Below are 27,993 nucleotides of genomic sequence, written 5' to 3' on the forward strand. Positions count from 1 at the left end.
GGGCCACCTCCACACTACGATGAGGGTCAAACCACAACAGCTTTTCTCCCAACCATTTATTTGAATTCATCCAGCCTGTGCTGAGTGCAAGATACTTTTTAAAATAAAAAAAAAAATGGCAGGGGGGGAGGGGGGGAGAGGCACAGCTGCATCACTGGGATTGAAAGTCAATATGAAATAAAAATAGATAATAAAGAAACAGAAGCAGTTGTGGTATTTATGAGAACAACCTGATTTATGGTTAAAAAAAAAAAAAAAATTGGCGTCTGAACGCAACAGCACTTGTATGTACAAAGAGTCTGAGTGAGAGAGTCTTGTTGCAATGCACAGGAACTAGTGCTTCTTTGTCCTTGGAACATTGCACTGTAAGTTATCCTGTAAAAGAAAAAAAAGAAAAGGAGTGGGGGGTGAATGAAAAGAAAAACAGTCATTTCTTCATTACTCGGATCATTTTATTAAAAGGCAAGCTTGGTTTCACCCTTTCCCTACCGAAGACGAGATATGCTCATCGCTGAACTTTGTACTGTTTTAACACCTTGGAATACAAGTTTGCCTTTACCACACGTACAGTAGAAGCTCGTTAACTCTCCAATTGGTTGCCATAGTTCAATCCACAGTGCATAGAAGTATGTGTAAGTATCATCAGCCTATATTTATGTCCACTGCAGGATGAAGGCATCTCCCAGTCATCTCCAATTACCCCTGCCTTGTGCGAGCCGATTCAAACTTGCGCTTGCATATTTTCTCATTTCATCACTCCACCTAATTTTCTGCGATCCTTGACTGTGCTCCCCTTGGCACCCATTATATAACTCTTAACGGTCCATTGGTTATCTGTACTATGCATTACAGGACCTGCCCAACTCCATTTCTTTCTCTTAATGTCAACTAGAATGTCAGCTATCGCCATTTGCTCTCTGATCCACACTGCTCTCTTTTTCCCCGCCTCTTAACGTTACGCTTATTTTTCGTTCCATCGCTCTTTGCACAATCCTTAATTTGTTTTTGAGCTTCCTTGTAAATCGTAGAACCAGCCCAACATTGTAAACATTACGAAAAATTTGGTAGAGCTTCTAGGTACGTATCAACAGGCCTTTGAAGTGCCCATGTAAATCCAGCACAGGGGTCACCTTGTGCACTGTACATGCCCAACATTTCCGACTGCCACAACTCCCAAAGTAAAACATGGCAACTCATATGGGTTTCTTTTGTGGCTTCGTGCTACAGTTGAGTACCTGAGAATTCTCTTCCCTTTCAAAAGCAAGATATCCTGCATATTAAGGACACGTAAGGTGATCGAACTCACTGTGACGGCGTGCTTCACTTGTCCAGTCTGTGGTTTTCCTCGCTGTCACCCCGCTCTTGTCTCCTCTCCCGCGAACCTCTGCAAAATAGAGAAACCGGCACATTTTGGTCGAGACCCAACTGCAATAATATTATGGGCTGCACGGAAGACCTAGTCTTTCTCTAAAGCTGTAGTTATAGTGAAACCTCCATGCAAAATTCTACAGTTCAAATATGAATAGATGCATCACAAGAAGTATGCAAAGCAAAGCTTTAGATACCCAAATATGAGGGCAACAAACACACACGCCATTAATGTTTGCTCTGGCCCAGATCCCAGAACAGTGAGAACCAGCGTAGTGCCAGGGCATGGCCTCCGAGATTTGCCAGGACTACTGGTACATGGAGAATGTCAGAGGCCATGGTATGCGATTAAGGCAGAGATAATGTAAAAACTATCTCACCCTATCTTCAATGAAAAATCTGCGATTAGCCCTCCGTGATAGGTCAAAGTGGTGGATTTGGAATGAAAGACTGAAACAGCTCCACGTGAACACGGCCCACCCTGCTTCTCATCTGCTAACCACCAGGTGCCTTGCGTCACTTCTCTGCTAAGGCACTCCTTGAGGGCCACCAATAAAAAAAAAATTTACTTCTGCAGCTTCGTCAAGATTGTGCAATACCGTATGCAGTGGAAACTGACTGCAATGAAAGGCCGACTATCTCAAGGTTTCAGTTTTTCTTTTTGTTTGCAATCCTGACAGCTTTCTTTATTTCATTGCAAGATATTTGGACGAAATATGCAGCAGAATTTGAGAAACTTGCACATGTTTAGTGTGTTGTCTTTGAAATTGCAAAGAAAATCAGCCTTCGGGAGATACTATCGCACCCTTGATAGGGCGAGTGCGGCTTTCTGTTGACACAGCGTCACCATCTTGGTTGCCGTAAACATGAGAAATCGAAGATTTACATAGCTTCAGTGCTGCATTTCTCTATGCAGAAATAAAAGCTACAAAAGTAAGTGCGATAAGGTAAAACTAGCATTGCAATTCGTTACTGCAGTAACGAGGTGCGCAGGGAGCACTCCCGTTGGTTGATGCGAACCTGAACCACTTGCGTGCTTGTTTCGTAGACATTTTGGTAGCAGCGAGCTGCGCTCTTCGCATGTTCTGAGAACGACATGTCAAAATCTGCCCGGCTATCTTGAGTCTCTTTCACTGCTGCGTCTTAGCCCCTGCCCGACTGTGATAAGGACACAATGTGCGCAAGGGAATCTTTACTTTTCTTTGCAGTGTGAAGCTACTTCGTATCATGAGATCTGACAGGTGTAAAGGTAGATGAGTCATGGAAGCAAAGTATTAGGATTGTAGTGAAGACAAATGGCGCAACTTTTGCAGCATGCCTGCCACGTGTTTCTATGTCACTGGCAGCTGAGTGCGCCCATCTCTGTTTCTGTCCCCTCAAAGTGGCCATGGATACATTATTGGCGCAAGCTTTCCGATATTAACTATATTATTCATAATCGATATGGAAGAAACTGTTTCAATGTACGTAATGTACTCACGAGAAGAAAAAGGGCGCGTTCAGCTTGCACTGTCGGCCGCCATTTTTTATTATGATGTCCCGCACTGCTACTGCGGCAGCCGCCTGTTTCTTGACCTGTTGTCATTCATTCCGCAGCAAACGTGAAATTGAAAAAAAAAAAAAAGTTTTTTTTGCAGAAAATTTACCCCGCGTAGTGGTTAGCACCCTAAATTTGAGTCTTCTTTTTTTTTTTGAAGTGCAATCATTATGCGAGTAAATACGGTAGTGAAGCAGCCCTGCACCTCCCAGTACCTTTTGAAATGAATGGTGTGGTCCAGAAGGTGCTGCTGCCACACTGCTGAAACAAATGGCATGGTGCAGTACCTCATGAACTGGTTCAGGTGGTGAGAGCAAATCGAACAGACCTATTAGAATGTTCACTTGGGTCCTCAACGCATCTCAACGATAGCCTGCTTGTTGCTTTTTCGGAATAACATCCAGACGAAAGCGTGGTGCCAGCAAATCGTGGGAGGGCGACTGAACGTTCGGAAAAGAGAGCAGCTTGCGCCCCAGATGGCAGCATACCTCCGCTCACGAGATGACCGCCTGTGACGACTGTCTCGACGTGGCCGCTCACGACTGCGGTCACGCTTGCGGTCTCTTGATGAGCCCCTGGAGTGATGACGTGACGAGGAGCCCCGTGATCCGGAGCGACTCCGGCGATGTCGCTCGCGTGACCGCGACCTGCACATGCATGGGCCGGGCAGGGATCTCAAAAAAGAGAACATGTGGGACCTGCATGCTTGATCACCGAAAACAATACAGCACGCAACTTTAGAGAAACAGTACACAATGCCAATCGATGATAATGGCGGGCATGGTAGTGGCAATCATGCGGTTCACTGCTTGCATACTCCTTTTCATACATTTCATACACAGCTGGCCCTGCAAAAGTGGATGCCCAGTGGGGCTGCTGAAAACCACCACTACAACTGCTGAGAGGGGTATGCAATGCTTTACAGCTCTAGAGTAATGGTACTAGTAATGGGAGTAATGGCAATTTTGACAGCATGCCGCCGCTGGCCGTATTGACATTTCTCTTTTCCTTTGCCACTCCTTGTATTTACGCTGCTCCTCGGGAGTCCCAACTATGTGTTGCCTACCCACAGCAGTGCTGCAACTACATTAGCTGCTAGGTTGGTTCTTTTATATATGAAAGGCTAGTGATGTCACTAGCCATCGCCACGGCAGCTTGCACAACTCTTTACCAGGATACGTATGTGGGGAGGGCTACGTGCTTCCTAGTGTTTCCTAGTTCGTGCAAGGCGTCTTACAAAGCAGAATGCGTGTGCACTTGAGTCCGCTTTAAATTTTTACTCCATTGCTTCTAAAAGGGAGTCTGCCCGGTTCACATCGATCCGCCATAGGAAGTGGGTTAATATAATAGACCTCAGACTGTATTACTCAATAAATCTTAAAGATTAATCAGATTCTGGGATTTTACGTGTCGAAACCATCATATGATTATGAGGCACGTCGTAGTGGGGGGCTGCAGCTGTTTAGCGTGTACAATGCACAAAGGCATTTTTGCTGCCATCGAAACGTGGCCATTGCCGCTGGGATTTTATCCCGGGTCCTCGAGCTTAGCAGCGTAATACCAAACCACTGCGGTAAGCACAATGGGTTCAAGATCAAAGGGTTTTCAAGGGGGAAAAAATAAAGAATTACAGGACTTTCAGGGGCCTTGAAAATGCACTTTTCAAATTCAAGGGTTTTCAGGGGTTTCAAGGACCTGTGCTCGCTCAGTGAAATTTAGTCACCTTCTACATTTTTTTCTTCTTATTTCTACATTACAATTAAGGATAACAGTTAACTTACCCTATGCTTTCTCTGGTTTGACCCGTTTTCTTCGTATGGTTGTAACAAAGCAATAATATTTTTCTGACGGGCATTAAACTGTGCTTTTCTTCCGAGACGAAGGTTTGTGTTAAAATCAGCACCATTCCTGCCATTTTCTGTTTTGCTTGCGCTGTTAGACCAGACATGCATGCATACAAACTTGCCCAAGTAGGTGTCCCAAACATGGCAGCCTTGATGCATTTCCGGTTCCCGAAGCTGCTTCCGATGTATCCAGTGCACAAAAACATGGCCTTCAAGGTCAGCTTCTGTGACTCGCAGGAAACCGTCACAGCGGCGGTGCTATTTGGGCACCACCTACATCTCTTGTAGCCACATTTCCCTCGAGTAATTTCGGCAGAAGACTCTACGGCCACTATTGCTGCAAGCAGTCTTCACAGGCAGTCACTCACCTGCGGCGCACGGGGCGCTCCTCGCCGCCACGGCGAGTGGGACTCCGGCTGCGGCTCCGGCTGTCTGGCCCGCACCGCCACGGGGTCGGTCCTCCCCGAGAAGAGGACCGCTCGGCGAGCTGTTCGGCTCGCGCCTTCTCACGCTTGTCGGTGACCGTCTGCTTGAGTTGCGCCAGTTTCTCGCGGATGGCGATGAATCCCAGGTGTAGCTTGCCCCCAAAGTGATCAGCCAGCCGACGGTCATTGTCGTGGATGCCCAGGTAGGCAGAGCACACGTCACAAACCCGCAGCTGCACAGGCGCACACAGCGTACACATCTTTTAACATGAAACCCTGAATACTGTACTGGAAAAGAACGAGGACTTGCAATTACGGTACGTAAAAGGAATGAGGACTCTCAATTATGTACAGCAAGTGTAGAGAAATCTGGGAAGTCATGGCAGTGGCAATCTACCTTTTCGATGGGGTGAATGCGGAAGTGCCCGAGCCCTAGCAGGGAAGCCGCAAAATATTTTGAAATGACATCTCGGAGGATGGGGAGACAGTGCTGGATCCCACTCTGCAGCTCAAGACCCCACTCTTTCTTGAAGTGTCAGCCCTTCTGTAGCTAGCAGCTGAAATGCATGCCCGACAGCTACAGCTACTACTTGTTTATCACCTGCTCTGTGAACAAAAGACTGTGTCCAGGACTTCTCACTAAGCCAAAAGTAATAGTTAGACAGCCTTTGGGAATTCAGCAATGATACGCAGCCCTGGATGTGCCATTAATAATTAAACAGCATCCAGCAAATGCACAGGGAAAGGACACTCAACATCTGCACGTGCACAAAAGTCACCAAGCAACGGCACCGGCTCCCTTGCCAAATGTTTCTGCCCGCATCAGCAAACGAAAAAGGAGGATTTCATCCCTGCCACTGCTGTTTCTGTGCAATTGACGAGTTTAACCCAATTTTCCATTTTTGTACAACTTATACTGCCAAGCAAACACTTAACGTGACACCATCTCACACGAAGGTTTGCCAGTCTAGCACACTGTGCACCTAGAGCATCATCTTTAAGGGCTAACCCCCCTGTCACTCATTTGCTTTGAAACTGATGACCACTGAAACACACGTGCTTGCTCTATTGGTTATGTTGCATGAGTTTGCACAACAGTCGCTACAGGCTCGCAGTTTTCAACAACCATCGGCATGGTCGTTAAAAGCTTGCATGTAAGGGGGGGCGCTACAATCCGACGATCGCGTGGGCTCAGGTACTTTAGATGTATTATGCAAACATCACCTTCTGTTGCTGGTACGAGGACGCAGGCATGGAGTTGCGGTAGTCCTGCTCCGCCTCCGCTTTCTTCCGCCGGATCTCCTCCACTTCCTCAAGGAGCTTGAGCGACTCTTCAACATTGCCGTCGGCGCCTTTCGCCTCCGCTGCGGCCAGCTTCTTGCCCATCATTTCTGCCAGCTCGTGCACGCGGTTCAACTGCAAGGTCACACAGCAAGGCTATAGCCACAGGAGGCAAAGCAAGCCTCGACCATGGCATCTCTTTTCCCTCAATATGTTACTGCAAGGAACACCCTGCTTGACTCCACTATTCCCGCAGCGAACAACTTGTTTGAACTTGAACATTAGGGTCACCTGCATAATGGCACGCGGCCATCAGCAGGAGCACATCTGCAAGGGACACTAAAGAGAGAAACGGCTTCTTCTGTATCAGTAGGTTACGTTTCAACAATATGAGAAACACCACTCAGACCACGATGAGACGTTCGGTAAGCCAGAAAAAAGCACAACAAAATACGGGTGGTGACGCCTCCTTGAAGTTCCTGCACTTGGCACGAAATTCAAGAACTGAAACATTGACCTGTATTTTCTCCTCTAATAATCGACCTTATTTGGAAATGAATGACAACTGAGTTTTTAAAGAACACTTTATAAGCCTGAACTGCTTTAGTTTTTGCTTTAGTGTTCCTTTAACAGTCCTACACAACAAAAGCTTGATGATTTATGGAATAAACCATAAATGGATTGCTCAGGAATTTGCCAACTAGGCAGTTTTCAAACCAAATATATTGGTCAGAAAACATCGGAGGATGACTATCCATGTCAAGCAAGCAGCGTACATATGCTGCTGGCAACAGTTAATGCTTACGCAGTCGAACCTCAAGATAAAAAAAAGCCAGAGAGAATGAAATTCTCACCACAATAAATCAGTCCATCCGTGAAGCATCAGCTAACAAATTTTCCGCATATGCATGCAATATCCGATGACAGGTGATATCAGGTTACATTATTTTTCAGTCATTCGCTTGTTCTAACCAAGCTACACAACCAAATGTCGAACAGAGGCAATATTTCCTAAATGTGAACTAAGCACAAAAGAAAAGTGGCCGTCCACATGGCACATCTGTAAAGGAAGCCGTATTGCAGTGCTTTTCAAAAATGCTTGTAATGCTACAAAAGGCAGATCTTTGTAATCGATATAGCTAGTATACATGCCATGTCAAAAAGGTAAAAAGGCAACACCAACAATGTGAAGAAAAGACATGTCTTCGTCTCTTTGGCATTCTATACCAACCACTGAGCCACCAGAAGATCGCCCAGCGACTCAATTGTTTGCGTCACCTGCCAGGGCACAAAATTAGAAATTTATCACTAGTAGGCTGGCACTTTTTAAAAATTCGTTTAACACATGATCGTTTCACAGAGATTCTACTGTATGAGTAATGAGGAAGGGTAAAAAGCATGTCTGGAGCAGAAGGCAGTGTACGCGAGGAGCAGAATCTACAACCAGAGGGACGACGGTCCTCTAGACCGCCCACTGACCAGATTCACTCCTCTTAGCTTGGTACATCTTCCTGGCAAAGGTGCTTTCTCTGCACCACCTCGTGTACCGGACATTCCCAGATCAAGGGTTTCGCGGTGGGTTTTATTGGTTGTTTGCAGTTAGGCCAGGTGTGGCCACAGTCGCGGGTGCCGTGTGCATTGTTGTCAGCTAAACAGCTTGCTTTGGCATTTGGTGGTTTGTGCAAGGTTTTGTGCCCCGCCTTCCCAGAGTGAAAGGCGTGATGTCCACATGAATTTCGGAGGCCACAACAGACAATAATACTGACTCGCATATAGAATGTTTGCTCTCGGTGAACGTTGTTTGTGAGCCAATGTGTGTTAGAATGTTATCGCTCAGTGCAAGACGCACATTTCCGCATCGGAGTTTCTTAAATGTCATCGCTGGTTTTATCCACTGTCTCTTGTCACTGAACCTGGTGTAATCAGATTGTATGCACAACAATAAATTGTGTACAGTTAAACCTTGATATAACGAAATTCACGATATGACGAAGTATTTAGCTTTTCATAACCTCTTGTCCATAGAACACCATGTATTTAGAACCTCAGTATAATGAAGTATGTTTGTATGCGATTTCAATGAAACAAATTTTCACTGCCGCCACAAAGGAATGCCGAGACAATAAATAGAAGCTTTCGCAGATGCAGATGGTCAAATTATTGAATTACAAGCTGCTGCCTGCAAATGCACCTCTCAAATCAGGCACTGCACCACAAGAGCAGCGACTGCTGAAGTAGAGCTCCATCATGTTCCATATAAAGTGTCATAAGATCCTATCGCACCCCGCGCATTGTGTGCTTTAGGTGCGAGCGAAAGCATGCGAGGATGAGACAAGAAAAATGGTGGTTTTACGCGTGGAGCCTTCTTGCACGAGTAAAGGGAAAGAAGGAGGGAGTGAGCTCGCCATAATGCGATCAAGTGTGCGATAAGTTGGCACGCGTCTTTATTTCCAGCGCGCATCTCAGCCGTGTACCCCGCTTTAGAGGTAATCTGCCACGCATGCTAGGAGTGGCATCATGTAAGCTGTCTTCCAGCACATTTAGTATTGGGCGTTGCATAATCTCGAGTTTCAGTGACCTGTTAGAGTGAGAGGAAGATGAAGCATTCGCTCCCTAATGTCGGCACTTTTCCTGATATTGTCATCCCAGTGCTGGCGATGCTATAAGCCGTGGGGGCGGAGTGCACGCGAAAGCATGGCTAGCTTTTTAATTCGTACTGCCAATGTGAAGATATCGTCGACGTACGTGGCATGAAACCGTATCGTTCATCGCCAACTCCCAAATTTATCAAAATGAATTGTTTTCTCATTCAAATGTGCTTTTTCCGATTGTCGGATAATTAAGTTCTGCAGCCCCTTCTCATATAAAAAAACTTGATTGGCGACTGTACTTATTTGCATAAAATTTCAAATTTCAATATACAACAAAATTTTCATATGACGAAGCAAATTGCCGATCTTACCAACTTTGTTGTATCGAGGTTTAGCTGTAGTACTTTCTGGAGGGCACATAGGCACCAGTGATAACGCTGAGAAGTCATGTATAAAAGCTGACGCACCCTGCCTGCAGATCAGATTTGCGACGATCAGATGGGTGTGCTCGCTGCTATCACTGCGCTGAGTGCGACTTGTTTTGCTGAGAACAGGTTTGCCTTATAAGCAGTTTCGGGATTTGCATAGTGCCACTATAGTTCTTCACTGTTATGACAACGTGGCACCTGGTGGGGGTGCCTCCTTGTGTACTGGAAACAATGTCGCTACAGACCAGCGAGCTAGCCACAGGCGGCAACGCTTGCCGCCACAGTATGGACTTCCACTAGCAGAGAAGAACAGTGTTTGACAAAACTGAGTTTGGATCGGTACGCTTCTTCTTTTACGGTTACTGCGTATATTTATCGACAAACTTAAACAGGCTGAAGTAAGCGAAAGTGTGCTTTCAACTTTCAACAGTAATTATGTACTTCCAGAAGAAGTAGACTATTGTCTGCTCATGCTCGGCCATGGCCACACGTGTAGACAATGAACTCTGGCCATCCTGCTTATTGGTGTCGTAGATGTCAAGTCTCGCTAATTTCGACTAGTTTTGAACGCTCAACTAGCCTCGAACCATGCAAATCTTAAGGTCAGACCATACTCATGCTTGCCAGCATGCGCTCATCCGTGGCCGCTCCGGGTTAAACGCCTTGGCAGACGAACTGTTAGCGCTCCAAAAATGCGCAAGTAGGACGTGGCTACTATCCATCGCTCAAGCAGGAGAAGGACCAAGCCGGTCCGTACCACGTAGCATGATCAGACTGCTTTATATGAGGGCAAGCACAGACTCTAGCCTTGTCATGCACAAACACTGTGCATACACACTACGGGTTGCATGCAGCTGTGGCATGTTATGCAGTGTAGATGCCGCAGCCACCGTGGGGTGCCGCGACTAGTCCACTAGCTAACTGCACTCCGTCATGCGGAGGAGAATCGTGTTTGGCTTATGTGTGGCATTGTAGGCAGCAGAATGCCAAGTGGTGTCCACGTTAATATCGAAAACCAAATTTGAACTGCGCGCCACGGTGACATTTAGAAGACGGAGCACTGTGAGCACACCCTACTCCACCGCAGCCTTCGCAGTGCAATTGAAGGAGCGGAAGCACCATGCAGGCCGTGTTTGACTTGCAGTAACTCTACTTCTGCTGAACAAATTTAGGTACTTGTTGTGGCAAAGTATTTCTGAAATAACCTATTTTCACTTCAAATACTTATCTTCACTTCGATAAAAAGTGGTTAGTAATAAAAAGTGGTTAATATAATAATGTGGGAGCTGTCACTTAAAAGCACCTTTCCTAACAGTTTCAAAAGCGCCGTATCGAAAGAAAGGGCCAAAGCTCTTCTAGAAGCCTGCATGCAACTTAGAAATGAGAACATTTCCATCTTTAGGGATGAATTGGCTCGTCTCTTTCGCCTCAGCAACCCTAAAATAACAGAAGAAAAGAAGGTCCTTCTTTTGATGCAGGGTGCGAAGCAAGAGCTCTCTGCCGGATCAATTCACAAGCCACTCAAGACTGTCATGGAACTTACAGCCAAAGCTATAGCGATCAAGAAAATCATAGAAATGTGCGCAAGGCAATATAACCACCAAGTACTCATTCCGAAGTGTGAAATCCAAGCCCTGGGCTTTGATGACACATGAGAGACCATCAGGATGACTGTGCGAGAGGAACTGCACAAGATGTTCCTTCGCCGCAGCCTCAGGTGGCTTTAGTTACTGACATCGCCAAGGAAGAACTTCCACGTTTAAGGAGAGTTTTCAAGGTGCAATTCAGGATGCAGCCTGAATTGCCGCAGCCCCTGCTGCAAGTGATGACTTACGCCACCGTTAAGTTCCCCAGCTGGGCCAGCACCCCAGTGCCACTAAAGCAGACCAAGAAGACGCTGCAGGTGTATCAGTAAAAAAAAGTTGTTCTTGACAAGATGGCAGTGTCTAGGGTGACAGCCTGATGCTGCCGCAGCAAACAATTTCAGAAACAAAAGTAACCGCTGAAAGTACGTAGAGATTTTCGGGTCAGTGTTGCCCATTTTACCTTTTGACAACATTCAGTTCAGCTCTACCTAAGACATTGACAAAAGCTTGCTCCGAGTATACCTTGAGTGTCACTTCTGCACTCAGCTCCTCCTGTGTCTCAGCCAGCCGGCGTTTGGCTTGCTCTGTTCGCCGGTCACACTCGCCGATGAAGTTCTGAAGGTGCTCCATTGCCTGTACAAAAAAAAAAAAAGAAGAAGAAGAAAGGCTCTTTTTCCTGCAACGCTTAAAATAAAAACGTCAACTGTGCTGGACACCCTTTAGCTGGGCACTTCCGACCATGATCAACGCATACTTCTGACGCACCACGGTCTACAGTCGGATACAACTTTAGAAAAAAGGGAGCGTTTACTCCTCCAAGGCGGATGCACATGAGGCTCCACCAATGGGCGTGCACTCAAGACTGACGTCATGAGCCGGACGGCCAGTTACCCCGCCGATGGAGAAGATGGCCACCCGTGCGTCGTACTGGGCAGAGTCGCGGCAGTCGTGTGCGCCTGCCCCTCATCAGAGTGAATTCCCAAGCTGTTTGTGGTGGGCTATCATGCCAAAAATATTATTGCGAGCTTACGGTGCACAATTCATGCCACATGCAATTATTGAGCCATGATCCAGCGATGAAAGATTGCAGTGGGCATCGCTGATGCTGCGCTATGCGTTGTCTGAAAACAGGATCCCGCGGTGACAGACCGCTACAAACAAACATCCTGAGAGTTTGTTCCATGGTGTTTTGTTCTGCTCCAAAGTGAAGTTACGACGAGGAAAGTTTGCCAAAGTCTGGTTCCTACTGTTAGCGGTGGGCGGGTTCCGTGTACTGTGTCGATGTAACAAAAAAAGGAAAAAAGAAAAGAAAAAGAAGGTGAAAAGGAACGGAAAAAATGAACCTATCACATTCTTGAAGATAAGTTCAGGAAAACACAAAACCTAAAGAAATATAAATCTTATGCAATTTAAAATCAAGGGTACTTATTTAAAACGATGAATGAAGCATTTTCTGCACCTCTCCTGCCTCAATCATCTTCTCGAAACAAGTTTGTAATGGTTTCGATAAATGTGTTGTTTTTTAAGTACTTGTTAAATAGCAACTGATTCTTTTTAAGCTCAGAAAACGACTAGTAAATGTACCGTGTACACGTAAACCAGTGTAAAAGCCACGCAGGGCTGCTCTTTCTACTTTTGTCCCTCGCAATGAAGCTAAATATCAGATGCCACGCAGAATTGTAGAAGGCATGGGGTTATTTTTCTCTCACGACCTGGCATGTGCTGTAGCATTCCAATCACGAAAGCTCTACCAAACCAGTCAACAAAATACAAAAGTCTTTACTTATACTGAGAATTACACATTTTAGAAGCACGGCTTTTTGAGCGGGAATTTCAGTCGCTGAGGCAATCGGCTGTCGCACTCCAGTCACTTGAGCAGGGCCTCCCCTTTATTCTAAAGTTGTACTCTACTATAGGTAGTTGTAGCTTTGGCGGGAATTTCCAAACATTTTGGACGGCTTACATTACGCTGTTTGATATTCAAACTCAGCCTGCAAGACCGCATGCAAATTGAGCCGCAAGGACAAGCAGGAATGGCGGTATTTTGGTTTCATTATGTCACTGACCATACTGAAACTACTGACATACAGCTAGCGAAGCCTAGTTGACGCAGCAGTTGCCAACCGCACCCAAACAGCGGGACAAGCCAAGCCAAGCCAAACAACTAAGTGTTCCATGGCTACGTTGGCTGCACTTGCCGTTTGGCATGTGAATTCTGTGTGGTCTCATGCGCCCACCATTTGTTCATTTTACATGTTAAATAGTGACACGGTCCTGGGCAACTTCAAGCTCGCGTGGTTTAACTTGTCCCATTTGAAATTACAAAGCTGCAGGCTGCACCAGGGAGAGAAACGGAGGCATCCCTTAGTGCCAGACACTCGTTTGCAGTTTCTCTTACAAAATGTACCCAAATTCAGCATTGGGCCAAGAAGAAATAGTGCTTGATCTTGCAAATGTTTCTATGCAAACATTCTCCTTCAGGAAAAAAGAATAGTAGTATTGAAAGTTATCGGCAGCTAAGTGCACTGTGCACAACAGAGCACACGAGGTGAAAACATTTTACATTGGGGAAGCACCATCAGTATACAGAGAGACTCGCATACACGAGAGGCTGTAGGTTTCATTTCTTTTGCAAATAGCATTTGTGCTGCTATACAATGCTTTAAATGCTGCAACATCATCGATACATGACATATACATCCTTTTACATGTGAGAAGCACCTGGTAGAATTTCCAGAACTTCTCAAAAATGTGTCAGCAGTATTCCTTTACATAACAAGTGGAATTTTTTGTTCTTTATTTTTACAATTTGTAGTGCGAAGAACCAACCTAGAGAGAAGGGGGAAATAATGTGCCACTTTTGCTATGGGACTACTCCTCCCCTCTTCCCAACAACAATAATAGATCCATTCATTTTTTTTCATTTGAACTAACACCACCACTCACGTCCACATCATAGAAGTAGTCCTTCTTCTTGGAGGCATTCTCATAATCGGCCCTCAGGGCCAAGTCATGGATCTTGGGACAGTCCCCCAAATCCATTCTCTGAAAAATAGAGAGAAAGCCAGCTCCTTTAAGATCTTGCAGTGATAACTTGCATCAGGCCTAAACAAAAGTCTGCTTGAAACATTTGATAAAATCTAACATTTTCTTTAAATACAAGTTTAATTCCAATTCATTTGGTCCTTGCTGTTTCACAGGCATTGAGACAAGAACATCACGAACAGCTATGAGCTAACCTTCCCTTTCAAAACAAGTTCAAAGATGTATTCAAAAGATATATTCAAATGATATGCCCATCCTATTGGCATATCAGAGAGCTTCACTGCATTTACAAAAAACAAACCAAACATCTATATTTTTCTATATATGTATTTTTCCATAGATGCATTAAACATCAGTTGCGAGCGAGTACATGTGGTGTGTTTCTTTTTCTATGTCCTTAGTGTTTTTTAGCGCTCTAAGTTTTTATTATAATAAACCAAAGGTTCCAAACTGTTCATCTCAGTCAAACCTTGGTATATTGAACTACGAGATATAATTAAGTAAATCTAAAATGTTATTTGCCATTATCAGCATGTAATGAATATATGCTTATAATGGCTACCAGATAAAAACAAAGGTACTTTTGTGTAGTATGTGATGCTTTTATAACAAGGTCTGACTATACAGGGCATTCAGTGCAACAGTTTGTCTTTGCCCTTGCCACATCGGTGCTCTTTATTGGCAATTTAACTAAAAGCCTTTGAAGTTCGCAACTCAATCAAGCTTGAACAAGTGTCACCGGTCCACATGGCACACGTGACAGTTGTTGAGATGCTTGAGTGAACTGACGTGAAGCACTAGTGGTGCCGCTGCTGCCACCAACATTTTTGCACCCTCCACCATAAGCAACACTGAAAATTTATTGAAACAAGCAAAAAACCATTTCCAATGCTACAAAACAGTTCTGATGTTTACACACGTAATGTATAATTTTCAGTGCGCTATACTGTCAGTCACTACTATGCATATTACGGACAGGGCTCAGATTTCATTGAGCATTCTGGCAACACTAAGGTTGCTGGCTGCAACCGACAGAGTCCCAGTGCAATTTTGCTGACTCTACAAGCTAACAATGCGACGGCCAATGACAATGCCCATGTAGCACCGTATACTTCTCTGCTGAACCAGACGAAATGTTCATGCGACACTGTAACAGCGAGTCCACTGAACAGTGATGAACTTTTGGCATCTGTGCAGGGGTACTGACCGTGGATGCCAGGATGTCATGTGGGCAGCAGGCCAGCAGGAAGCTCTTGCACACCCGGGGATCCGTAAAGTGCACCTTGTAGCGGTTGTTCTCGCCTACAACATGGGAGCGAGGTTGGAAATGCACACTCCAGTCACTGGGCTGAAGCGCCCCTACTACACGGTTCCACACAGCAAAACCCTCACCCTGCAACAACTATACTAAAAAAAAGGGGGGGGGGGATAACTTGAACTGCCATGCCTACTGTGCCTCACAAGAAGAATCCCACTTTAAGAGTGCAAAGCAACCTACCCACACATCTGGGCCTGCAGCAGCTTTCTGGATGTACCACAAAACAATTAGAAGTGCACCCAGGTGTGAAGCAGACGGGAAGTCTTCGACACTGTTTTCTACACAAACCATGCTCCTATGACCAACCAATGTGCGAATGCCTCCAAAAATAATGGACGTAATCAGCTGTCAGGAAGTCAAAAGCTCACCAAGCAATGAAAAAACGATCCAGACATCTTTACAAGTCATCTGTCCACCAGTTGCTAAGAGGAGAATATAAAATGGATTGGAAACAAAAGTGCCAACAGCACACTTGTGCCACCATTTCGTGGAGTACCCATACAGGTGCAGCTTTCCACTCTAAACAGCCGTGCAAGATGCCCAATGACGGCAGCATTGTCTTGCTAGCCACTGGAGGAATGAGCTTGACGATAAACCAGAATTCTGCTCCCAGTTCAATAAATGTAAAGGAATTACTGACCAAACAAGATAAATTTACGCTGATACTGAAAACATTGAAAAAGAAAAGAAGCTCTTCACATTACATGGCCTCTCATTACAGCACTACCAACCACAAGAAGATAAAGTTCTTGTGCTTCAAAAACACACTGCAGCTACTTTTTAGAAACACTAGTGAAGTGAAACAAGTCTTGAAAGCAAAAGCTAATCCTTTGAATGGGAAGGTTTAACACCATGTGCATTCTGCATGAGAAAATACTTCAGAGGAAAGAAATTCTTTTACACATGATTTAAGAGTATTAGGGCAGAAACTTGTTTGGCTCAGTTGACTTTTACAAAGCTCTGATTCATATCTTCAATGAATTGTGGAACCACTGTTCAAGCCTCAAGTACAGTAAAACGCTCAGACTTTTAAGGTGCAAAGAAAGCTAGCAACATGAGGAAACAGCTTCCATGTCCAATGAGAAGATGAAGATCCGCTGGAAGCTGCTGTCTGATGAGGACTGGCATAAGAAGACTCCACTGGTATGCAGCCAAATATAGTCTAAACATAGGGCCATACTCTCACAAGGTACATGTCTACAGACAAGAACAGCAGTACGTGCTATAAACAACAGCAAATTCTTATAGAGAAACAATTTGGGGCGATATTGAGTGTCGCACTGCTACAGTTGGCATGGCGTTGTTCCAATGCCATCTTTACACTAGAATGTGTGCTACAAGCCCATTTTCCCTTAGTTGCAAGGTAGGCACTTACCCCCAGAAAACAATGACACACCAAGCAAACCCCCTTCACTCTTGCATCTTGCAGATGTTTCAAACACCCCTCCCAGGAAGAATACACAAGGACAGCCTCTCGATGGGCAGTCAAACTACAACTGGCAGGCGTTAGATTTCACTCGTGTCCAAGCACTGCGATGTACATGTTGGCTCACCGCTTGCTGAACACAGACGAAGCAACGCGCCGTCTCCTCCCCCGTCGGTGGTGTCGCCTTCGTCACATTTTCGTTAACAGGCAAAACATAAGACACAAAGCGCACTGAAACCGTGACACGTGGTGACGACGATCATGCTCAGCGCTCGATGAAACACACTTGGCAATTTACAAGAGATCAGAGCAAGAAGCACCCCGCTGGACAATAAAGCAAAGTTTACATTAAAACGATAAGGTGCTTTTTGTCCGATGGGAGTGAAAGGACGTACCCAGAAGCTGCTTCGCCGTCTCCTCCTCATACAAAAACATACCCAAAACTGCGGGAGCCCCAAACCGGCCAGAGCGCCGCTTGAAACGCATTGCCACCTCCTGTGTGTGTGTCCGCTGCCTCTCTCTCTCTCTCCCCTATGCCCTTTCGCAGAGAAAAGTGCAGCACACAGTAACATGTGACACTATCCACTGGTGATGACGTTTGCAAAATGTATATAAAGTTAGAGAAAGGCACGCCCCCCCTGCCCCACGTACGGGAGGCGGGGAGCACGGCACGCCAAAACGAGCAGAACAGAGGAGAGTTTAGAGAGAGGGGATCTACGTACGAAGTGTGCAGCCAGCTCTCCGACGGTGGCGACGACGACGCGGCACCTTTGAATAAAAACACTTACGGCTCGGCGGAAGGGGGGGGCAGCACCAAAGGCTCATTGAGAGTGTGGCGGGTGGCATGGCTCGTGAGTGAGGAGGAATTGCCGGTCGCTTCTTGCCAAAAAAGCAGACAACATGCGGAGCAGACCTTTGCCCATCCCCCCACCCTCGTGATTCTTCAATGCCTTATGTTCCTGCAAGCCACTGGTGAGAAGGGATCGCAGGGTACGCAGCATGTGCCTGTGCGCTTCAGCGTTCATCTTCTAGGGTTCCTTTCGTTTTGTGTAAAGGATGGCAAGCATGGTATGCAGGCAAGGGTTGATGAGCAGATGGGTATTGCTCCTCCAGACCTTACTTCTATGCAAGACCACCAGATGAATATATTATTGCCTTAAAACTGCCATGGAGGTTTCACACATAAGAAACTATTTCAATTAAGCCAACTAGCCTTCTGAATGAGGCCAAGCATAGTAAGAATGCGAGGAATCAAATATGCATGACTTTCTTAAGCATGCTCAAAAGTCTAATCTCGCTCATCTACAGGAGAAAGCGCTTCCATTACACTACTGCATGTAAATCAGCTGATATTTCCTTCACGTGCTAAAAAACAACTAATGAATGTAACACTAGAGGGCTGTACCATCAAAAGCCACGTGTGAACAGATTTGCCAGTCTTGACAGTTTTTATCTAGGACACATGCAACGTAATTTTGGCTTAATTACTTGTTTACCACTAAGTCTAAAAGGACAACCAATGCACAAGACCTTTGAATGATAGCATGTTGATGAGAATGACTACAGTTCTGTGTCGTATGTTAATTGTATGCTTAGCAGTTGCTGCTTTGTGCAACCATATGCAAAGTTAGCACTAGACTTACACTTCCAGCCATTTCTTTTAATGTCTACGCACTGCAATAAAACGGACATGGCTTCACACCTAGTATGCAAGCTAAACAAGGCACAGTGGCTGTCTGCTTTCAGGAAACAGCACACAGGAGCCCTAATGCAAGTTATGTGCAGTGGTAATCTAAGGGAAAGCACAAATAACATTTCACACAAAACCTAGTGTGCAACAGCTGACAATGTCTGCACTGAGGTGTGACATGGCACGCTACTCGAAGGGAAAGCCTCCGAGCACAAATACATAGGTATGTTTATATATAGATATACGTAGATATATCGGCAAGCCAAAGACTCACGCAAAGTACAGCACTGAACAACTACACTCTCCCGGTTCCAGGTCAAGAGACGGGCGTCTCTTTAGTGCTTCGCCTGGAAAAACACGGGAACAGACCTGTGTACAGCCCGACACAGCGCATGCGCACGCTCGCACAGCCCCCCGCTTACCCCTGGCCCTCGGTAACGCAGCCTGCCTCGCATAAACCGCACCATGAACCAAGCAATCCATGGCTACTTCTTATTTACGCTCTAACTCCGTGCAGTGCGGCGAACGCTACGGGTTGCATCAGCCAACCAGAATAGAGAACCAGAAGAAGGAGTCCTTCACTGTCCGTCTTTGGTCACGTTCCGCAAGATGCCAACTCAACGGAAGCTCTGCGGAAGGGTCAGCAGCCCAGAATGGGTGAGGAGCACCCCCTCCCTTTTTGGGACCCATGGCCGGCTCTCTTTACTGGTTGGCCTACACGAGCCCTAGCCTCTTTTGCACTGCACCGAGTTGGTGAGACAGATTATAGTCCACTAGGGTATGCCGCATACAGCCACTGGTACTGAGAACCGTTGCGACAGACACCACTTGCAGCACCTGCTCAGACGGTCTGGTCTGCAATGATAAAGCTCCCTTCAAGAAACGTCTGGCTGGTTTTTAAATGTGGCCAAGATGCCCTGAGGCATAGCAGCAACACTCTTCGCTAAAATGACATAGAATGGCAGTCAGTGGCAAAATTAGAACTGTGAACTGGGTGAGTTGGAAATAAAACTATGGCGTCGCAGTGCGAAAATGTATGGACAAGCGTGGACGACCTGAGTGCTGTCGTTTTGAATTAGGCTTATTAAAGAGGTGACCATATTATGTAGTAGGTAATGGGGCTTTTAGGAGGTGGGGACAATAATAAATGCTGAAAGCAAACAACCAAATGCAACAAATAAATCTACGCCAGCTGACATGCAGAACAAGCTATTTACTGGAAACTAGTGCAGTTATAATTCGAGATTATCTAGGAATGCAAGCGCATGTCTTGATTATACAAAAGGTGCCTCGCTTACGCATAATTGTGCAAGTTTCTTTTTTTTCTAACCCATTCTAAAATTTGGCAGGATTAGCACTTCTACCACCCCTACGTAGTGCACACTTTTTTCTCTGCGGCAACAAGCACATGCACTAAATGCATAATGATTGTGTTATGCAAGAGCTGTGGATATAGCAGTCCTTTCAATAACAGAATGCTCTGCCATGCTTTGAGAAATGAAGCAAACAAAAACTGCAGCGCCACTGTTCTGAAGGGAGCCTATCATGCATGTAAGGACCCAGCTACCGTGACTACTGAACTACTGAAATCCTGCCAGAGTACAGAATGCCAACCTTGCGTGCACATACGTTCATGCTTACACACACAGATTAGAAAAATTAAAAGGTTACACAGATGACAAGCGGTTTGTACACTTAAACTTTGTGCTGCATGTTAAGAGAGATGAAGTTTCGTTGCCCCTACAGTGCGTTTATTAACAATGCTAGAAGCAGTGCACTGTGCAGAGGAGAGGAATGCAATGCATGGAACACTCCATTCAATTTGCTTGTCTGTCTTTGATGTCTACACATGCGTATACACAATGCTGTGTGAGCACGGTTCTCGCATTAATTAGAAGCTGTAGTTGTTAACCAAATCATACGCACCTAACCATATTACCATCTGTGCTACATAGGCTACTGTTGCGTTTCGCCTGCGACACGTGGTTTTGCCGGCGCGACTGCGGAGGGGCGGCAGACATTTTGGCCCGATCGTCGTCACCGCAACGCTCATCGGCAGGTGTTTCCAGGCGCGACTGCGGCGATGCGACCGCAACGGATCACCCTCGCATTCCAGTCATTGTGCCCGAAACAGGCGATGCCAAAGCAGGGATCATCCTCTCATTCCAGTCATTGTGCCCGAAACAGGCGATGCCAAAGCAGGGACCATCCTCTCATTACAGTCATTGTGCCCGACCGGCAGCGCTACAACAGGGTGCTACGAGATCGTGCTCGACAGGGTGCTACGAGATCGTGCTCGACATGGTGCTACGGCATCGCTACGACAGTGTGCGTCACCATTAGCCCATTGTACATTCACGTGCTCGTCTTTTGAGGGGTTCCTTCTTGCCCTCAACTGCGAGAGTATAAAAACAGCTGCCCCCGGACGCCAAAAGGAGGGCTCCGATTTCTTCTGTTGAGTGAAGTGCTCTCCCGTCTCTCTACTGAGATGGTTGGGATCGCACCGCTGGTACGATCTGTTGGGAACTCGGCGCTGACGCCCGTGGTTGTACCTGGGTCGCAAGCCCCAAGGGTAGCGTTGGCCTGGCGGCCTGGGGTACAACTGGAAGCATCCGAAGGTCCCGGCAAAGCAAGAGTCGACTGGTAACAACGAAACAACTTGTTTATTTTAACATCGCAAAGAGTTGGCGGTCAGGTTTGACCGAAGTAGAGAGACGGGAGAGCACTTCACTCAACAGAAGAAATCGGAGCCCTCCTTTTGGCGTCCGGGGGCAGCTGTTTTTATACTCTCGCAGTTGAGGGCAAGAAGGAACCCCTCAAAAGACGAGCACGTGAATGTACAATGGGCTAATGGTGACGCACACTGTCGTAGCGATGCCGTAGCACCATGTCGAGCACGATCTCGTAGCACCCTGTCGAGCACGATCTCGTAGCACCCTGTTGTAGCGCTGCCGGTCGGGCACAATGACTGTAATGAGAGGATGGTCCCTGCTTTGGCATCGCCTGTTTCGGGCACAATGACTGGAATGAGAGGATGATCCCTGCTTTGGCATCGCCTGTTTCGGGCACAATGACTGGAATGCGAGGGTGATCCGTTGCGGTCGCATCGCCGCAGTCGCGCCTGGAAACACCTGCCGATGAGCGTTGCGGTGACGACGATCGGGCCAAAATGTCTGCCGCCCCTCCGCAGTCGCGCCGGCAAAACCACGTGTCGCAGGCGAAACGCAACACTACGCCTTTGCACCAATGTGCTCACATGCCTACACACCACAGGGATTTGTTGATGTAGAAATACTCTGCTCTAGTTGAGAAGTGCTCCCCAGTTAACATCTTGATGGCACAGTAGACACCACAACTATCAGATGCAGTCACCGCACTCACAAATGGGATTGAACATAATCAGCACAATTTCTTTCTTCTTCCCATTTACGTGAAGCTTTTTTAATTAACAAATGAGAAAAATTTGTGCACGTCTACTGCATCGTTCGGTTCGACCCATATGCAAGTCATGCCAAGCTGCAGTTTCGCTTATGTCGAACACAGTCTCGAGCTTGCCCAATGAGCAAACAATCTTGAGAAATTAAAAACGGTCTTAGCATTACTCATTATGTCCGAATTTTACAGATTAGCATAAAAGTGCACATGCAAGCTGCTGACATCACGGTGAAGAAATAGCACAAAGACAGGCCAACGGCCTTGTGGCCCTTAGCTGTTATGTTTTGGTGCTGATTCTACGACATGAGTAGAGACCGGAACTTGAGGCAAAATGCCTTTCTTTTTTTCTTCACACCTTTCCAGTGCCTATTTAACACATAAGCACCAACTATAGGTTTAGAAACATTTTAGTGGCATTTTTATTGTGCCTATAGATGACTATTTGGATACTAGTGCCCATATTGCATTTTCAGAGCCTAAAAATGCCATTTTCTTAAGTTTTGCCTCAGCTGTATTTTGTTTAATGCAATCACCTGCTGGGAAACGTGGCTGAAGGCACCCAAATATACCACAAACACTTTGGTGGTGTGAAAACTGTCATTAACATTTGCAGCAGCCAAGAGCCCCGCTGTGAAAAAGGCTCCAACTGCTTTATGCGACGATGCACTCTAAGGTGACTAAGCACACTTGTGCATCCACATATTTAACTAAGAACATCAAGAAACCCAAATGCCCGAGCTCAACTCTGACCCGGAATGTGGGGCTCATTTTGGGCACAAGGAACGGTTTTCCACCATTCCCAATGGACCTGTTGCTGATGGAGTGAGTCACTCCAAACTTCAAAGTGGCTCAGACAAAAATCTAAGGTTTTCGGTAGTCAAAGAACTGTCAAAGGTTCTGACCGGAGAACATTCTGCAATACCAGCGGGCACTGGATCGTTGAATGTTCTGAAGTACAAATATGTGGCGCTAACTACAGCAGATGTTGAGCATTTCTTTTCTGCATACAAGCCAATACGTAGTGAATAAAGGTATGGAATCAAACCCAAAAATCCTGAGATGATGCTCTTTTGACACTGCTTTCACGACTTGTCTAATGGTGTCTAGACACACTAAATTTCACATAAATCTTGTAACCAATGCAACTTGCCGCCTTCCGCTTTATCAAGAAAATAAAACAAATTTCACCAAACAGGAGTTTAGTGGGCTGCGTTCATAAGAAAATCATAGTTTATACCCAGATGCACAGCGGATGGCCTAAAGGACAGTACCTGGTGCACATATTTGCCCTAATTGACAGCTTTAGTGCCTGTTATAAGTGCTTAAAACAGCATTTTTAGTGCCTAAACATCTGGTCTCTAGGCATGAGTATTTTAGCAATTAAGAGGAAACCTTTGCCTGTCTTCGTATATTTCATGATAAGTTATGCTTTTAATAGTTGAGTGGAAAGAGAGAGAGCTACGAGAAGTTGCACTTTTTGCAAACTGCTAAGGTGCATGTGAGGCAGCACTAAACTGTCAAGCTCCTGTTATAGTGGCAATGTACAGCCAACCTCGAATATTTACAGAATATATGGTCAGAGAAAACAAACTTGCAATAGGTAAAACCATACCACACTGTTGCTAACATACACAAGTGAACGCTGAAAATTCAATACCAAGCTAAATACCAGCTATATTTTTCAATCTCTTATGCAACAGGCATGTGTCAATCATCAACACAAAACCAAGGAATACAAATGCTGCACTGCGGCCAACAGCAATACAGATTTTCCTAAAGCTATCCAGCAATGGAACTGTTTGCCTGCAAATGTGATTGCCACATTTTCTGATGATGCATTCTATTCTGCACTAAGAATGATAAACATCGAACTGTGACATTTAGATGAGGCAGCAATAGGCTTGGATATGATGCTCTGTCTTGTCTGTGTGCTCCTTTATTGCGTCCTATTGATGAATAATGCTTATAAGCTTATCCTTGAGCGAGTCCATTTATCTCTGCATTTAACAAGCTGTTTGATGTGAGTTGATCTTACTTTTAATTCTGAGTCTGCCAGCATAAGGTCTCCTCGCTGTGTATCCATTTATCACGGACTCCTGCCTGCCACTTTCCATTTTCAGAAATGCAAAATGTTTTATTTTGTAGTTGGAGTCGTGACTTCATGCATGCATAACGCTCTGCCTGTCTTTTATCCCCCTCATGTTTTTCAAGAATGCAAAATGTTTTACTTTATAGTGCAATTTGTGACTTCACTTTAGGTATTGATATTTTCTCAAGTATCTACATCTGTAGCAGTGTTCAATTCTCGCTAGTCTGTATACCTGCAAAATTTTGTCACAGTGTACTTGTTCTAACTCCCCCCACTGAAATACCTTGTGGCGCTATGGGTACGTAATAAATAAATGAAATAAAATAAAAGTATTCAGCTTTCTCTCAGATTCTGTAATCCATAATCTTCCAATGCTGACTGAATGATACAAATCTTAAATTATTCTGAAGCTACAGCTACAATTAGTGCTTATCAGCTCCAGCTTTATTTTTTTCACTTCCCTCACAAGCTTAGGCCAGAAGCCTTTGCAAGAACATTGTCAGCCCTTTTTCCCCACTCCACTGAAATTTTACTGTGACTGCCTGGACCACCTAAACACAAGCTAGAGGATCAAGGCTCAAAGAAGCTGTTCACATATTTACGATGCTTTTATGTGCAAAACACGCACGTACATGCTCTCACGAATAAGCGAACAAAAGCTTCGCTTGGGAGTGGGCTACAGCCATCAGTTTGCACAGGTGTTCGTAAGAATGGCTCAGACAATAGCAGAGTAGCTGCTAAAGGATCAAACAGCTCACATCTTGCAAACACAGATAAAGAGAGCTGATACTGCAGATGAACTTGATGGAATTATACACTTCAAGTTAGCATGCACACGCTACAGCTGATTTATGCTAATTCAAACTTCCTGGGGACAATGGATTCTTCTTTGAATTATAGACGTTCAATCCATCTAAGGTTGAATAATATGTTCAAAGAATAACAGTAAGTTAGTGTGCAAACAGCATATGCACAAAACCACCTACTGCATCGTTCTGCCCCACTGTATAATTTGCAAAAGTTTGAAAAAAGAAAATAAGAATGAGTTCCATGGTTTTACGTGCCAAAAACATGATCAGATTATGAGGCATGCCATAGTGGGGGTACTTCAGATTAATTCTGATCACCTGGGGTTCTTTGACAGGCAAGTTGAACTGCGGCATAAAAGAATATACACACACAGGCAGCCTTCTTGTGTCCTTGTTTGCTGCCTGCGCTACAACTCGCTCGTTTCAAGATTAACAACCAACACGGCCACATCGTTGCTCTCTTTAACCAGGCACCTAAATTCTTAAGTAGACGAGCATTCTTTTTATTGCATCCCCTTCGAGCAAAGTTTGAAGATCAAATCACGAACAGCAGCTTACTAATATGCTTAAGTGATCAGGACGTAATCAGCGCATTTTGCCGGTATTAAACTGCGATGCCAACACATGGAAGATAATGAACACATTTGGTAGGAAGCTAAAGATTGCGCAATATGCAGCAGTAAAATGACAGGTGACAGATTGGGAGATAGACAGCAGCTTGGATTAGATACCAAATGTGGGTATCACTTTTTGAGACTGAAAGAAAGCAGTGCAGTTTGGTATGTCACATAATGCACAGAACAGACAACTGGTGGTTTACTAGAGTGAACAGAATGAGTGCCAAGAGAAGGGGAAGACACTGCCGTAGAGCAGAGGATTGAACAGTGTGATGGTACTAGAAGATGTGAAGGATGGGATAGATCTTTGTTGCTGAAGCTTAATATCCCAGAACAACACACAGTATGAGAAGCAGCATAGCAGGGAGCTCCAGATAGTTTTCAACACCAGGGATTCTTTAATGTGCATCCAAAGCATGGCACAGCTGCACATTGACATTCCGACTTTATCGGAACACAGCCGTGGTGGCTGGAAATCAAATCTATGAGCTTGTGAATGCCTTGCCACCGAGCTAACATGGCAAGTGGCGCAATGGAATTGCCAGGTGCAAGAAAGGGGTAAATGTCTGCATTTCTTCATTCCATGTCTATCAGGACAAAACCACCATAGCTAGGATGCAATCCTGCAACCCTATGCACAGCCGTATAGCTACACATCCACCGAGTCACTGTGATAGAGTGAGCTCCCTGAAGACGTGTTACATGGCTTTAGAACTCAATCAGAATTATTCCGTGGAACCTGGTCCTAACGATTTGCTGGGGAGAGCAGTAGGGCAATAATTCCCAGTAATCGTGACATACCAACTAGCCCAAAACACTACCCTAATGATTCGACTCTAGAAGGTCCAACATGAGGTCAACTACTGCACTCAATAACCACTGAAAATGATGCGCCACGCATCACCTGTGTTAGTCTTGAAAAAGTTCTTCTGCTGTACAGTACTTTTCACAAGCTTCCAGGTTTCTGATGCTACTGATGACGTGTATGGTGCACCTGTAGCATGCTCCAGATTACTTGGGATGCTTATTACGTTTGCCACAGACTGCGATATTCCTCTCGGTTTTCTGTCAAAGCTGTTTCCCTGTAGTTCTTCAAATGTAAAGCCTGAAGCCAGCTCAGGCAAACCGAAAACTCTTTAATATCAGCGTGTAGCACGGCCCATGCCCATACAAAATGCCAGAATATTTAAGGAATGCCTCCTTGCGCATTTGACCTGCTTTCTTGGACAAGAATTAGAAACTCTGAGCATATGGCACTCGTATTCTAGTAATATTTAACGTCGTTCCTACTGCAACATCAAACATGTGTGGCAATATCTGGATGCCTTGCCAGCAGATCTCTACACATAGTGCAGGCTAGCATACAAATTAGGGTTTTCTAACTATGGTTATGCAGCCGCGGGTGCGGCAAGTGTGAAGGGTGTCTGTCGCAAGGCTGCGGGACGTACCTTCCCACAAGACGCCACACCAATATGCAAAGTGGCTAAAACTTACACTAAGGACGCAACAGCAGCAGACCCCACCCACAAATCACGAGACGCGTCGCTATTAAGCAGCCAGAAAAAAAAAAAAAAACATTCAAAGGCGAACATACTTTCAGGCACAAGAAATATGAAATCAATCGATCAATCACAAAGTTGAATGACGCGAGACGTTTAATTCATCTGAAGAGTAAGCTATTGCGCAGAGAGCCAGATCCTCACGTCTGCGTGGAAATACGTGGAGTTGCAGATTAAAAAAAAATAAAGATGGGAAGAAGCCAGGCACGCAGCGAACAATACGGATCGAAATCTCTCTCCGACGCGGAAAAAAGCGCTGGGCGTACGTACGGCTGTGCAACTACTAGCAGACGTCGATGCCGCTACGTTGAGATCGTCTCAGGGGCTTCCTCGTTAAAAGCCGCGGTCCTCGAATCACGTTTAAAGGTGCGCTCGCAGTTAACTCAAGCAAGCCAAGAATAACATTAAGACTCAAGAGTGAACTCTGGCCCTCGTAGATCTCTAAAAAGGTCGAAGCGGCCATTGCAAAACACAGCTTTTGCGGTCGCTAGCAAGGAGTACTTCCGCTTCTATTGGGCAACATATGGGGCCCACACTACAACCTAAACTTCGTGTGCTCGATTAGAAGCATTACAATGATGATCGCAACAAATTAGCACGCGCTTTGCCTCGTGCTACGCGTAGTCAGTCTGATGCGGTAGGTAACAGAAATTTGCCAGCGAGGCAGCCGCTATCCAACGGCCTGACCCTGAGAAAGGCACACAAATGAACTGGACGTGTCCACAGCACTTACCATCACGGCCGGTGCCCATTAGCTGGTCCAGCATTTGGCGCATCTGCTCATGAGCGGACATGGCGAGCTTAGTGCGGCTTAAGACGGAAGATTTACAGTATCCGTTTCACTCTTCTGCTTCACGCTACGCAACGCACACGACGCACACAGCCGCCGCGCAACACAGCACAACGACAAATGGCGTCGCCCACCGTAGAGAATTAGCCCCCACT

The 27,993-nt window shown here is 45.6% G+C and overlaps 1 protein-coding gene across 2 annotated transcripts; it reads right to left on the reverse strand.

Moving 5' to 3' along the window:
* Positions 1-41: 41 nt before the first annotated feature.
* On the reverse strand, positions 42-27,970 carry LOC142590295 (putative RNA-binding protein Luc7-like 1). Of its 2 annotated transcripts, XM_075702304.1 has the most exons (10): positions 27,782-27,967; positions 18,814-18,886; positions 15,313-15,407; positions 14,007-14,105; positions 11,583-11,693; positions 6,399-6,590; positions 5,118-5,407; positions 3,394-3,552; positions 1,307-1,384; positions 42-375 (listed from the first exon to the last, which is right to left on the reverse strand). In XM_075702304.1, exons 4-9 carry the CDS (start codon positions 14,100-14,102, stop codon positions 1,321-1,323), a joined length of 912 nt encoding a protein of 303 aa, XP_075558419.1. In that variant the 5' UTR covers positions 14,103-14,105; positions 15,313-15,407; positions 18,814-18,886; positions 27,782-27,967; the 3' UTR covers positions 42-375; positions 1,307-1,320. The 2 variants fall into 2 exon arrangements, with proteins under 2 accessions (XP_075558419.1, XP_075558418.1); XM_075702303.1 differs by lacking the exon at positions 18,814-18,886 and having other exon boundaries at positions 27,782-27,970.
* Between the last annotated feature and the right edge of the window lie 23 nt (positions 27,971-27,993).

The sequence above is a fragment of the Dermacentor variabilis genome, chromosome 8 (assembly GCF_050947875.1).
Source record: "Dermacentor variabilis isolate Ectoservices chromosome 8, ASM5094787v1, whole genome shotgun sequence".
Taxonomy (NCBI): Eukaryota; Metazoa; Arthropoda; class Arachnida; order Ixodida; family Ixodidae; genus Dermacentor; species Dermacentor variabilis.